Below are 14,327 nucleotides of genomic sequence, written 5' to 3' on the forward strand. Positions count from 1 at the left end.
AGACTCTACAACTCAGAGAGAGTTATAAAGCAGGTATATTTATTACAGCACCGGGTGCAAGGGGGATCCCTCCTCCTAACTTGCACCCTGAGGGGTTAAGCAAGCAGATATTCATTACACACAAACATACATATTCATTAGGTTCTCGATCGGGGGGGGGGGGGGGGGGGGGAATATTACAATTAGTTTAGGTACTCATTATCATAAGTTTCCTCCCTTTTGGCACTTGCGCACTGCCCTCTGATGGTCATGGGCAGGGGTCTTCAAGATGAAGTAAGCAGTCTTCCTCAGGGTGCACTTTTCACCTTTGGCACAGTTGGATGCCCCAGTAATCACAAATTAGCTGAAACCAGCCATATCTGCAAGTTTCTGATAGCTGGCAAAGATTTAAAACAGTGCATGTGCCCTTCATGTACAAAATTTATTGCCTCCCAAGCTAGCAGATGTTCGGGAGTCACTGTCTCCAAACTAACTGATAATTAGAAGGATGGTAAGAAATACTTCACTCATTAGAAGGATGAAAGGAAACAATTAACTCTTGTTAGTAAGACTACTAAGTTCTGTTATCACACCACAGACTTACAACACAAACATTGTTCTCTATCTTAGACCTAAGCTAAGTTAAAAGTATTTTAACCCTATGTTTTCCAGGCACTTGCTTTCCTTATATCAGGGTGTCGGTCTGCAGGTGGTGAGCGGTTATCTTCTCTTCCCTTATTATTTCCCTTATCATTATTGGTGATAGCAGTAGTGGTTTTGTATTATACCTTAGTTACTGGACTGTTCTTATCTCAGCCCCTAGGAGGTACATTTTTTCGATTCTCCTCCCCATCCCTCTGAGAGTGAGGGGAGGAAGAAGGGGGGTGAGTGAGCAAGTGGCTGTGTGGTTCTGGGTTGCTGACTGGGCTTAAACCACGTCAGTAGGTATCTCAATCAGTGTGGTGGTCTTTAGAGAACTGAAATTATTACCAGTGCTGCAGGTCTGTTTTTCAGTTTGTGTAGTAACCTGTTATGCACTGATAAGTGAAATCAGGTCTGTGACGTCTTTCATATTGTGTTTTTAGGATGGGCTCTTCCACAATGGATGGGGCAAATGATACTGCTGACCTTGTGATTAACAAGAGATTTGTGTCTGAATCTGAGCTAGAGGAGCGATGGAAGAGGAGGCAAGAGGAATGGGAAAAGGTCCGAAAACCTGAGGATCCAGAAGGTATGGGATAAATTTTAATAATTTTAGGAAGGAGATCTGAGAATATTTTGCTTTTGTGGAAAACAGAAATAAAAGGTAATAGTTTGTATTCTACGATTTCAAAAGGTTTCTACATAAAGGAACTAAGATCTGTTGGTGTTTTAGTGTTTCTAATGTATGGTCTCATTTCTCGATTTGTTCCTTCCTTTCAGAATGTCCAGAGGAGGCATACAGCTCACATTCCTTGTCTGAAATACTTCAGGAACAGAGAGAAAAGAAGCAGAAGGAGTTTGAGGAGCAGTTTAAATTCAGTAAGCACCTGTAGTTACTATTTTGAACCAAAACCCAGCAAGCTGCATGTATTGTGTGCAACAGCTGTGTACAACATCTGACTGAGGGACATATCTGTGTTTTGTCTGTCTCTGAGAGATAAATAGAGGCTTCAGAAAAGTATTATTCATGTCTTGTATTGTTCAAGGGTGGTAGATGTTCCTGCAGACAACACATTGTCCTGGGCCCTGTGACAGCACTGTGCAGGTGTGACCCTCAAAAGTTGCTTGCAGTTTCAAAGCTGCATTCCTGTAAAGCATGGAATGCTTGGCTTATTTTGCACAATTAAATCAAAAAATTCCCTGATACCAATTCCTGGAGGAGTGGAAATGTAATATGGTTTTGAGACTCTTGAACTTTGTCCTGGTTTCAGCTGTAACAGTTATTTTTTCCCCTTCTTAGTTGCTGGTGCAGTGCTGTGTTTTCAACTTTAGCCTGAGAACAGTCCTGATAACATAATGTTTTTAGTTGTGAAGTGATGCTTGCTCTGATCAAGGGCTTTCTGAGTCTCATGCTCTGCCAGGGAGGAGGGGAAGCCAGGAGGAAGCAAAGGCAGGACACCTGACTCAAACTAGCCAAAGGGGTATTCCATCCCACAGCATGTCATGCCCAATATAACTGGGGGGAGTCACCCAGAAGGCCCAGATCACTGCTCAGGTCAGGCTGGGTATCAGTCGGTGGGTGGTGAGCAGTTGTATTTGGCATCACTTTGGTTTATTGTGTTTTGTTTTTCCTTTTAGTTTTATATTCTCTCCCTTTGTTATTTCCCTTATTATTATTTTTGGTGGTAGCAGTAGTAGTTTTGTATTCTTTCGATTCTCCTCCCCATCCCCCCAGGAGAGGGGGGGAGAAAGGAGGGGAGTGAGCAAGCAGCTGCGTGGTTCTGAGTTACCAGCTGAGCTTAAACCACAACAAACTCTATTTGAATCAATAAAAAAAAAAGCCCTGTGTTCAGCAGCTGTTAGATTTCCAAGCCATAATTAGTTGACACAAAAGTGAGTTGAAGCTCAAGATGACTAAACATTGATTATTCTAAAAGTAGGTGTTTAGCTCTTCTGATGAAGTAGAAACCTAATTTCTGCTGATGTTTGAATTTCTGGTTTTATAGAAAATCCTTTGCATTGTATCACCTGTATATGTGCTGCTGAGTGCAAAGATGATAATGAGAACTAGAAAATTATTAGTCCACCATTTTGGGAAAAAGGGAGCTATTGGCTCTTATCTAAAGAGAAGTGGGGATGATACTGTGAGACTCCATTTTAAGGTGGGTTCTGATCCATTTTTGTTCTTTAGCTGGAAGCCTTGCCCCTAAATGATTGTGTTCTTTAAGCTCGAATTTGCCTAGCTGGATTCTGTCTAGAATTTCTCTTGCATTTGTGATGTGACAAAATCATGTTTACCTTTATGTTTGGGACAATCTGAGTTTCCTTAGGTAATGCTCCCTGCCCCTGCAGATGCTATTGAGTACAGCACTGATGACCATGACTGCCTTTTGCTGTTTTGTAGTAGATGCTTTTAGAATCATTCCTATAGCCAAATTTCTGTGGGAGGAACTGACTAACTGACAATTAGTGTTGGGTGGACTTTGGACCACTAGTTTTACCTCATCAGAGTTCATCTCAATTTGGCCACTTGTGACAAGATTTGTCCCCTTATATGCTTGAATTTGCCTTAAAATGTTCATAAATAATTTTTCTATCCATGGGAATTTTGGAGGTGTAGAAAACGAGTTTAGTGCACTGTCATTCTGATCTGTCAGAATTGGTGATGGGACTTGGGAGGAGAAACACCTTAATGCTGAAGAATTGTGTTCACATAAATACACAAACTTAGTTACACTCTGAACTTTTTGTGCAGATAAAAACCGGTACGCAGACTAGCAGTTCTTCTTTCTGCTGGGTTATTCAGCATTGCAAGTATGTCTTCCTTTTCAAAGTAAAGTAATTTTAGTAGACTGTTACAACATTTTAAATGAAGAATAATCATAGAATCACAAGAGTGATTTGTGTTGGAAGGGACTTTAAAGCTCATCTAGTTCCAACCCCCTGCCACGGGCAGGGACACCCTCCACTTAGAGCAGGTTGCTCCAAGCCCTGTCCAACATGGCCTTGAACACTGCCAGGGATGGGGCAACCACAGCTTTTCTGGGCAACCTGTGCTAGCGTCTCATCACCCTCACAGGGAAGAATTTCTTTCCATTCTCTATAATTCAACTTTAAAAAAATTATTTCTGACTGATTATGTAACTAAAATAAGGAGAAGTGGAAGTTATTTCCTGTCTCTCAAGTGTCACTTGTATTTTTGGTGGTGAAAAGTGGAAAGTACAGATGGCAGCATGAATGCATAAAAGTCTCCAACTGTGCCTACAGGATTCTTTCCAGCTGGAGAGTTTACAGTTTACTGAGGTAAACTCTTGATTCAGGTCATCATTGGTGATTTGACTAAGCAATTCTTGTTCAGGTAGCCACCAGGAAACTGACTGCTAGCAAAGTGGATGGGAAAGACTTCTAGTCTTTCTACTCCTTAATTACAGAATCCAGCTGCTTCCTAAGTGGTTTTAGCTTATCAACATGCATTCTTTTCCTTTATTCAGAAAATATGGTAAGAGGCTTAGATGAAGATGAGACTCATTTCCTTGATGAAGTTTCTCAGCAGCAAGAGCTACTAGAAAATCAACCGATAGAAGAAGAGCTGAAAGAACTAAACGAATACAGAATATCCTTTACGTTAAAATGGCTGGTGGTTGTATAGAGGAGGAGTAGAGACAGGGCTAGTTTTATTCTGTGATAAACATTGCTTCTATAGAACTGCATTACAGAACATGTGCTATGATAGACTTTTTAACATTTAATGTTTTCATTGCAACTTGGATCTCCCACTGTAATGTTTGATGTTCCTCCCTCCTCCTCAGCCTACACATCTTTGGTACTTTTCTTTCCCCCTCCACTTGTTTGGGATTTTGGTTTAGTTTTCCCTGTTATTAAGGGCATGAAATACCATAGCTAAAAAGAGTAAAAGAACATAGAGGAAAATCAGCATATTACTGCTAATCTTTTGCTTCTTATTGGAAAGTAAATGTTCTTGTTTCTTTTTTTAACTGCATATTGGCTGGTTTTAACATGCCTGTTTGAAATAACATTTGAATGGTTCTCTGTTATTGTTTTGAAGTCTTATCTACTTTCTCTCCTGCTGATAACTGCAGGATGAGAAATTACATACATCTGTGCAGATGTGCTGACTTTCTTCTGGGAAGTCAGTGCCCATGGAGACTCAGCTCCTTTGGGTAATACAGACTTTTAGGCAGTATTAGGAGCAGGATAGTTTGGCTTTGCTGTTAAATGCCAATTTTTCAAGATGTGCTAGAAAATAATATAGGATGTGTTTTCTCTTAGATCATGCCAGTCAAGGTAGGTTGGAATGATTTGAGGATTTCTGTGCTAAGCTAAGCATTGTTTTTTTGAGGTTTACTGAATCTATGCAGAACCTGATGGTCTCTTGCCTCCTGATAAAAACCATTTTAAGTCATCAGTGAGCAAAGCACAAGTTCTCCAGGTTGCTTTAACATAAATGAGTTTGTTGGCACAAGGAGGTGACTAAAACCAGTCATCAAGTGAAGCTGAATAGTGCCAATGCTACAAAGGTCTGCATTACCTTGTATTAGTTAATGTTTTACAATTTAGAGCATGTGTTCTGAGAAGAGCATCTAAGTTATCTCAGCAATGTGTTTATGAAAAAGCAATAATCCTAGAATGGTTTGGGTTGGAAGGGAGCTTAAAGCTGATCCAGTTCCAACCTGCTGCCACGGGCAGGGACACCTACCACTAGACCAGGTTGTTCAAAGCCCTGTCAATGCTCATGCATTTTTTTCACTTCAGAAATAGGTTGCAGTTGGTTGAATGATTTGGAATTTTTTCTTGATTTCTTGGATCTCAAAATGGGATGCCCATAGGATAAATTAATTCGGAGAAATCTCCAGGAACTCGCCAACGAAGTTTAAGTTGACAAGCAGGTATTCTTTATTGCGGCGCCAGGAGACACGGAGGATAGCTCTACCTAGCGTATGTCTCTGTATTGCTACACAAGCCGTCCTTACATAATCACTGGGCATACATATTCATTACTACATACATATTCATGAGGTTGCGAATGAATTTCATCATTTTCCAGAAAGTTTCCCCGCATGTGTACAAAATGTGGTGGTGGTCTCTGAGGGTCGTTTACTTCTTCCAACAATCTTCATCACTTCTGGCAGCCTTTGAAGCACCCGCAGTAGATAATGTTTATACCAGCTTAATTGGTTCAGTTACACTGCAGACATAGCAATCATCCTGTCCTTCTTATCAGTTAGTTTAGCTGCAGCCCATCCTGGACACCTGCTAGTCCCAGTTACTCCCCATCCCCACGTCCTGTTTTTCTATCCTGTTTTTCTTACACTTATTGTTGTACTAAGGTAATAAGGACCTAAAACTACGCCAACTACAACAGTTTATCCTATACAATAATTCTTATTATGTTCTCTAGCTGCACTCTACTATTTTTTTTTCTGTGAAACATGTACCTCAGTTATTTTCCATTGCTACTGTTACAAAGCCATCAAACTTAACATTACTTAAAACTGATTCTACTTATTTACAAAGGTTTATTTTTCATTTTGTGATTTTGTGCCTCCTTGTCTCAATATTTAGTTTTGGTGATTGTTACTTGTGGGTCTGGCTGATTCAGGGATGTGCCATATAAGATTGTCCTGTGGAAGCAGCTGACAGCTCTAGTTAGGTCACATACATCTGGGGTGAACCATACTAGCCCAGAGGGAATCTTAGGCTGTCTTGAATTAGCCACATAACACATGGATCCCTGAATTTAGTGAGCAGGGCCTGTTCAACATGTACAGTCCATCTAACCTCAGTATTTGCAGTCTTGGAAATATTGTCTGGCTTTGTATCTGAAGTCTTGCTGTAAATTAAACTGCAGAAGTTATTACTGATGGAGTGGGTGCAGGGAGAATGTTTTATAGTTGCCTCATTTCATGAGGAACTGAGAAGTTTTGCTCATTCCTTTCCATTTTTTAATTTTTTTTATTTTTATTTAACCATAATATTTCAAGTAACCTCAGGGAAACTTGCAAAATGACTCACCTGTGTTTTGAAAGTTTTGGTGGTATGCTTTTGAAATAGAAAAGGTGTTTTTGCATCTGCAGGTTGTTACTAATGGTTTATCAGTACAGTGACAAAAAACAGTGGATGCTAGGTAAATGTGCTGGATCTATAGGCACTGTTCAAGTGCTCTTCCAAACTAATAAGAGGAATGTCAACCTCTTGGGTTTGATTATTTGGTCTTTTTCTTGGTATAACACCCAATTTAAGCTACCCAGAGGAATTACTTTCAAGGTAAAAACCTCTACATGAAATCATGTTCCTTAAAGGATAAATATGCCGTGGAAAATTTTAATGCACTCTCAAGCACAAGAAATTCATATGCATGGATGCATAGGAATTTTACTTTCTCCTACATGAACAACTAGGGGGTTTTGCTTCTTGCCCTATCCAGACCCCGCTGGTCTGACAGTGTTTCATAGAATCATAGAATAGTTAGGGTTGGAAAGGACCTTGAGATCATTGAATTCCAACCCCTCTGCCATGGATGTCTCCCACTAGACCATGTCACCCAAGGATTAAAGATTTAAACTTTAAAGATTTATTTTTTTATTTATTTTTTAAAGCCAGTCCCAGGAAGTGTTTGAAAACAGCACCCTCTTGTCTTAAATCCTATGTAAATGTAGGAAAAGTCCCACTCCCAAGAAGCAGGCTTTTCTGTAGGACAGCTTTTTAAATGCTGCTGACATTTAATATCAAGAGGTTTATTTCTAATGTAGTCTTCCTGAGAGGGGATGCTTCTTGTCTAGATAGTGTTAAATTTGCTAATGGTAGCAGTACATAGAAAATATCTATTAAAAATGCGCTGTGTCTCTGGTAGTTGAGGTGTGTCAGGAGAATGGCATTCTGGATGGAAGTGAAAACCCTGTAATTTGGTATTGTTTAAAAGAAAAGCCTTTGGGTTCCTCAGCCTGGCTTTTGTAGCACAGTGTTAGAATGCAACAAGGTAACGAATGGACACACAGAAGTTGAACACTGGTGTGTGGAATCGTGTGTTGCAACATCAAACCATGTTTGACACAATGAGCTTTCAGATTGCTTCTGATAGCCACAGGATGGCACTCCTCTGCCATCTGAAATAAAACTTAGCAGGGGTTTTGGCTGACATGGCTTTCAGTTGAGATAGGGAGCAGTCTGGGTTACTACTGTATCCTCAGGAAAATCCAAGAAGGAATGGCATCAGAATACTCCTAATTGTAAAGTGATTGGAGACTTTGAGTGTGTCACTTCAAAGGAAGGTGTAAGGCTTTTTTGATTTGCAGATGTTCAGTGAGGAAAAAACTATGACTTCATGGATATGGTCCATTGGTGTAAAATTCACTGTCCAATTTGTCTGCAGTAACTGGGGCACCTGTGAAACTCCAGCTTGTGGTGATGTCATATGATCAGTGGAATTGCAATCAGGTTAGATTTAGGTTTATAAACAAATACCCTTTTAAATCGGGTTGATTTGCCTTTGCTATGTGGAGTTTAAAAGTTTTGCAGAAGTTTTTGTGACTCTACTGGCACCTCATTAACAAACAGGATCTTTGACAGACCTTGCTTCATCAGGGATAGCTTGGACATGAACAGTTATCAGGGTGGGACTAGGTCCTGCATGGAAGGAGACCTGTTTAGTGTGATTGTGCCTTAATAACAGACCAAGCTCCTCCTTATCCTGTCTAACAACCTGCTTAAGCTTCTCTTCCTCATTACAGGTTTCAGCTGCATCCCATGATTCTAACACTGTTTCAAGCTACTTAGTTTTCCTGTGCTGTCACAATCTTTTTGGATGAATCTTGAACCACATGCACCCTTTAGTCAGATGTGTCTCCTTCCTCTTGGGTTTGGTGTTCAAACTGGCAGTAGTAGCCTTGTGGCACTTACAGAGAGATGAGATAAAAAGTTAGAGTAATAAGTACCAAACCATAAAGTTGAACTGTTTTGCTGTGGTAGGCTGTCTGCTGGACTTAGCAAAAGGAGGTTTGGAGGAATGGAAGTGAGCCCACATATTGCTACTTATATTTTTTGTAAGGATTTAGGGGTTGAAGCAGCAAATTTGAATTACAAATGCGTTGATCCCCATAGAGAGGGGAAGTATTGTATTGTGCTGCTTTTTTTTTTTTTTTTCTTTCCCCTGTGTCCTGGGTTCAGCAGTAGCAGTCATGTTTCTCCTTCTTGGTAGCTGGTGCAGTGCAGTGTTTTGACTTTCGGCCTGGGAACAGAACTGATAGTGATGTTTTGGTTTGGCCAAGGACTTTGTGAGCCTCATGCTCTGCCAGGGAGGAAGGGAAGCCGGGAGGAAGCAGAGACAGGACACCTGACTCAAACTGACCAAAGAGGTATTCCATACCACAGCACATCATGCCCAGGATGTAACTGGGAGTTAGCCGGAAGGGCTGGGTCTCTGCAGGGTTGGAGGAGGTATCGGTCGGTGCTTGGTCGGGCGGAGGGGGGCAAGTTATCGGTCGGCTGGTGCTGAGGTGTTGTATTCTCTTCCCTTGTTATTTCCTTTATCATTATTATCATTGGTGGTAGCAGTAGTGATTTGTGTTATACCTTAGTTACTAAACTGTTCTTATCTCAACCCATGGGAGTTGCATTCTTTTCGAATCTCCTCTCCATCCCTCCTGGAGTAGGGGGAGGGAAAGAAGTGGGGGGAGTGAGTGAACGAATTACCTGACTGGGTTTAAACCACGACAGTTCTTTTTGGCGCCCAACGTGGGGCACGAAGGGTTGAGATAACGACAGATCTGACCAGATTAATAGTCACTCGTCACAATGCTGATTTATTGGCTCTCAGAGTTGTTCTTGTTGATCTCACAGCTTCAGAATGTTGTAACTTACTTAGAGCCGGTATTTGCTGTGTTAGTGTTTATCAAGTGTGGGGCTTGGGCTAAGGTTCTTGTCTCACTGTGCTTTATGGCAATGGCTTGTAACACGGGTGGGCTCCAGCAGCAGGGCGGGACGGACATGGCCGTGGACTTGTACCTGGCCGTCCAGCTGCTCTTCACCGTCCTGGTCCTCACTCTACTCTCCATCTTCGTGAGGCTGTGGGGAGCCGAGGGGGAGCGGCCCCGGGAGCCGGCGGCAGCCGACGGCAGCCGACGGCAGCCGAATCGGCCCGGGAGAGCGGCCCCGGGGAGCAAGCGGCGGCGGGAGCAGGGCCGGAGGCCGCGAGGGGACGGCTGCCGGTGGAGGAGGTCGGGGCGGTCGAGGAGCAGAAGGAAGGGGCTGCCGAGAAGCGGGATAAGGCGGTGGAGGAACCGAGCCCCGCGGAAGAGCCGAGCCCCGCGGCCGAGCAGAGCCCCGCGACGGTCGAGAGCATTCCCCGGCAGCCGCCCGCCGAGCCCCAGGACGACGCAGGAGACCACGCAGCATTTCCCAGCAAGGCAGAGGAGGAAGATCTGGACTCGGGAAAAGAGAAGCTGGTGGTGGGAGAGCCGGCAAGCACAGCAGCTACTCCAGCCCCAGTGACAAGTACAGCAGCATCATGTGAGAGTTCTGGAGGTTTTGAATGGCCTTTGGGTATCCTTGGGACCTGCCTGCTGATTGTGATGGGGATCAGCATGTTGGCACACACACAGACTGTGTTTTACCCACAACCATTTTGTCTGATCTCAAAAGTTAAGCAGAGGCAGGTTTGGGTCTTGTTTGGGGTTAGATGACAATGTAGGGGGACCAAGAGATTTTCCCCAAGGCTGGACAGTCATGAGTGGCAGGGTGTGTGGGACAGTATGGGCAAGTATCTAGTCCACTGGGCCCCTCCAGTGCTTTGGAAGCATCGGAGATGGAAGGCAGCTGTATGGAGTCCCCAGCAACAAGCTGCAGAAACTGCTGAAGGGGACAGTGAATTATTTTGAGCCTGGTGGGCCTATGGCACTTCAGGCCATCAGAGCAGAGATGCAACATAGAGATGGACTTATGATCAAGGGGTGGACTTAGCAATGGACACTATTGCCCAGGTTATTCACAAGTGTGAACACTGCACACAGTCTCTCCTGCTCTGGAAGACTGTTACAAGAGATGGAGCCTGCCATCATGGACCAGATGGACGCAGCAGCTTTATAGCTACTGGTCCATGCACTTAGATAAGAGTGATGGTATATTGAAAATGTGGGATCTGAGCACGACGTGAATGGTATGGAATAAGGGGTGGATAATGTCCTGGGTTCAGCAGTAGCAGTCATGTTTCTCCTTCTTGGTAGCTGGTGCAGTGCAGTGTTTTGACTTTCGGCCTGGGAACAGAACTGATAGTGATGTTTTGGTTTGGCCAAGGACTTTGTGATCCTCATACTCTGCCAGGGAGGAAGGGAAGCCGGGAGGAAGCAGAGACAGGACACCTGACTCAAACTGACCAAAGAGGTATTCCATGCCACAGCACGTCATGCCCAAGATGTAACTGGGAGTTAGCCAGAAGGGCTGGGAGGCTGCAGGGTTGGAGGAGGTATCGGTCGATGCTTGGTCGGGCGGAGGGGGGCAAGTTATTGGTCGGCTGGTGCTGAGGTGTTGTATTCTCTTCCCTTGTTATTTCCTTTATCATTATTATCATTGGTGGTAGCAGTAGTGATTTGTGTTATACCTTAGTTACTAAACTGTTCTTATCTCAACCTGTGGGAGTTGCATTCTTTTCGATTCTCCTCTCCATCCCTCCTGGAGTAGGGGGAGGGAAAGAAGGGGGGGGAGTGAGTGAATGAGTTACCTGACTGGGTTTAAACCACGACACCCTGTTAGTCCAGTCTGACCTTTCTGATTTCCTAAGACCTTTAGGAAAAGGCAGGATGCTGGGTATGTTTATGGGTGCTGGATGTGTCGTGTGTTGCACCTTTCTGCCTTCAGAAAAGCATCTCCTGATCTGCTGCCTGGATGTCTTTACAGGGAGAGCTGATATTAATACTGAGAGAACTCCACACCCAGAGGGTGAAGTCTCTGCTGTCTTGGCCAAAGATGTCAGTTAAATGTCATTACAAATAAGGTTATTTTGATAGACTATGTGAATGAACTTCAGTTGCTGCTGTCAGCAGAGCTGGCTAAATATATCAGGAGAGGAAGTATCTGTTCTCGCCATTTCTTCCTGGTTGATCCTTAACCCTTAGTTCACAGCACTCTCACTGAAGTGGGAGTCAGTGTGGACCCAAAGAAGGAAACTGAGAAGAAATTGCCCATGAAGTCCATGGAAAACAAGAACACATTCTCTCAGGCAAAGCTGTTAGCAGGAGCTGTGAAACACAGAAGGTTAGTTTTGCACCTTTATAAATTCGTGAGTAACGTAACCCAGTTAGTAGTGTAAAGTGAGGCAGGCCAATACTGCCTTCAGAGAGTGAGGTGTGAACTTTAGCCCTAAAGAAAAAAGAGGGGAGGTAGAAGAAAAGACCAGCCTTGTTTCCATAGGCTCTCACAAACTGTGGGAGAAACATGACGCAATTCAAATAGGTAAGTGTGTGTAAAAGCAAGTGGGTAGACTGTTTATGCTAGACTGCCAGGCTTGACCAATCTCGTTTGGGGATCTAGGGGGAATCTATTTTACGTCTCTCTTTATAGATATCAGTGTCACCTCACTTGTGTGATTTCCTTCAGCTTTGCATAGTGTATCAACTGATTTTTATCTGTGTTTTAATTGCTGCTGGGGGCAGCATGGGGGAGACAGAGGTTACGAGAGAAGAGCTTGGTGTACCAATTTGATCCTGAGGGTATCAGGCAAACTTCCCTTGTTCCTCACTGATTTGCACTCTTTCCATCCCAGGGAGATGGTAGCTGGGTTTGTGACCTGTTTGCTGTTTTGATCATGGCCTGCAAACACAGCTGCTGGTGTGCTACAGGTTCTGGAGAAACTAGGCAATGTGGGACCAGGGTTCTTTCCCACAGATGAGTCATCTAATACTTAAGATGATTACTGACATCTCAAAATTCAGTCAGTGTTTTTGTCCCAAAGAATGAGAGATTATTTTAGAAGCTTATCTTGTAGGGTGATGTTTAGCTACCAGTACAGCAGTAATTGCATGTCTGAAAACTGAAGTAAGTACTTCTACCACCTAATGTGTGTAGGGTTGGGTAGTAGTTTGGGTTTTTGGAAGGCAGAGAAGAAAAGCCTTGAACTGATAACAAGCAGCCAAAAATGTTTTGGGGTGTGTTTGGTTTTGTCGTTGTTGTTGTTTTTTTGAGGGGGGGGGGGTTGAGTGGGTTGTTTTTTTTTCTTATAACTACTAGTACTTAACACAGTAGAATGTAGAGAAGGAGCTGGCATGTGCTTAATGGCACATCTGAAGTCTGCAGATGGCATCGATTTGAAGAGAGCAGCTTAACTGACATGTCAGTGCCATCACAGACTTGCTTTGCCGTCTTCTATTTTTGCTGTCTTATCTTTTATTGCAAACTGTACAAAACCAAGTGTAGCATGAGATCAACATCTGCTCTCTGAGCTTTGTAGTTTCCTGTAAAAGATGTATTATTATTAAAACCTTTTATCTTTACTGTATGCTCTGACAGGGACAGGAAAGAGTTAATGCATAAGGATGCTCATACATTATCACTTTAGTTCATCACAGCTGAAGCTGGGAAGCATTTGTTTATGTGGATGGCTTAAGATTGGGAACATACAAGAGGGGCGTAAAAAGAAACTGAAACTATAGAAGGGAAGAGACATGGGTGTTGCACCAGCAACTATGGTCATCATCCACATGAGCAAGCCTGTGGGCATGTGGAGTGGCTAAAGCTCAGGTCATCATTCATGATCTCCTTTGAGGTACTTCCAGCTGAATAGGCAGCTCTGGGCTGCTGTGCAAGAGGTCTAACTTGGACTCCCAGAGTCCAAATGTGTCTGTTTCCCAGGTTAACCTACTTGCAATGTAGGTGTTGGCTATGTCTAGGATCCTGCATGTTCCCCAAGGAGCTCCACTCAATAGCAGTTAGAAGTGGTGATGGTCATCAGGGGATACCACTGGCATTTGCTATAGCATTTGAGGCAAAGATGTGACTTTAACTTCACAGTAATTAAATGATTACCTTATGAGGAACAAGACACTTTCTTATTTTGTCCACAGTTCAGATGGTGGTAACAGTGTGAAGAGGTTGAAACTAGATACTGATCATGACGAAAAGAATCAAGGTATGTCCTCATTTCTGCATGTGGCAAGCTGGCTGTCTCTTGCCTGAACAGCAACTGACTTGGTGTTAAATCTGATAGAGGATTTGCTTGTCTGGTCCTTCATTATGCAAGACAGCACAGATCACAGTTAGCATGTTCTCTCTTAAAGCAGCAGAAATGGTAACTATAGGTACTGACAACAGTCTTCATAGAAAATAGGGCTGGAGGGAACCTCTACGGGTCATCACTCTGTCCCCTGCCTAAATTATTCCTGATGGGCATTTGTCTAAGCTGCTCTTAAATCTCCACAGATAGAGATTGTGCACCCTCCTTAGGCAGTTTATTCTAATGCATAACTGATTTTACCCTTAAGGAGTTCTACCTGATAACTAATAAGAGTCTCCTTGGCTGCATTTTGAGCCTAATGCTTGTTCTGCCAAAAGGAGACATGGAGAACATATCAACCCTTCCTCTTCACAGCAGCATTTGATGTATTTGTATATATCCGCTATTAGCTTTTCATGTGATGGAGTGATCTTTTGCATCCTGAAACCAATTTGTTTCAGAAAATTATGGGGAACTAGAAGCAAAA

At 43.1% G+C, this 14,327-nt stretch overlaps 1 protein-coding gene across 1 annotated transcript in view; it reads left to right on the top strand.

Moving 5' to 3' along the window:
• The first annotated feature begins 1,060 nt into the window (after window positions 1–1,060).
• The window catches only part of LOC133283093 (PSME3-interacting protein-like), a 193,159-nt gene continuing 179,892 nt past the window's right edge, over window positions 1,061–14,327 (top strand). Inside the window, exons 1-5 of the mRNA XM_061479577.1 lie at window positions 1,061–1,210; window positions 1,402–1,500; window positions 4,113–4,234; window positions 11,753–11,886; window positions 13,692–13,756. Coding sequence (XP_061335561.1) covers window positions 1,066–1,210; window positions 1,402–1,500; window positions 4,113–4,234; window positions 11,753–11,886; window positions 13,692–13,756 — 565 coding nt within the window. The 5' untranslated portion in view covers window positions 1,061–1,065. The remainder of the gene's footprint in view (window positions 1,211–1,401; window positions 1,501–4,112; window positions 4,235–11,752; window positions 11,887–13,691; window positions 13,757–14,327) is intronic.

This window comes from Pezoporus flaviventris, unplaced genomic scaffold (assembly GCF_033815535.1).
Source record: "Pezoporus flaviventris isolate CSIRO_AGI_PZ_B2104156 unplaced genomic scaffold, CSIRO_AGI_Pfla_v1 ptg000153l, whole genome shotgun sequence".
In the NCBI taxonomy this organism is placed as follows: Eukaryota; Metazoa; Chordata; class Aves; order Psittaciformes; family Psittacidae; genus Pezoporus; species Pezoporus flaviventris.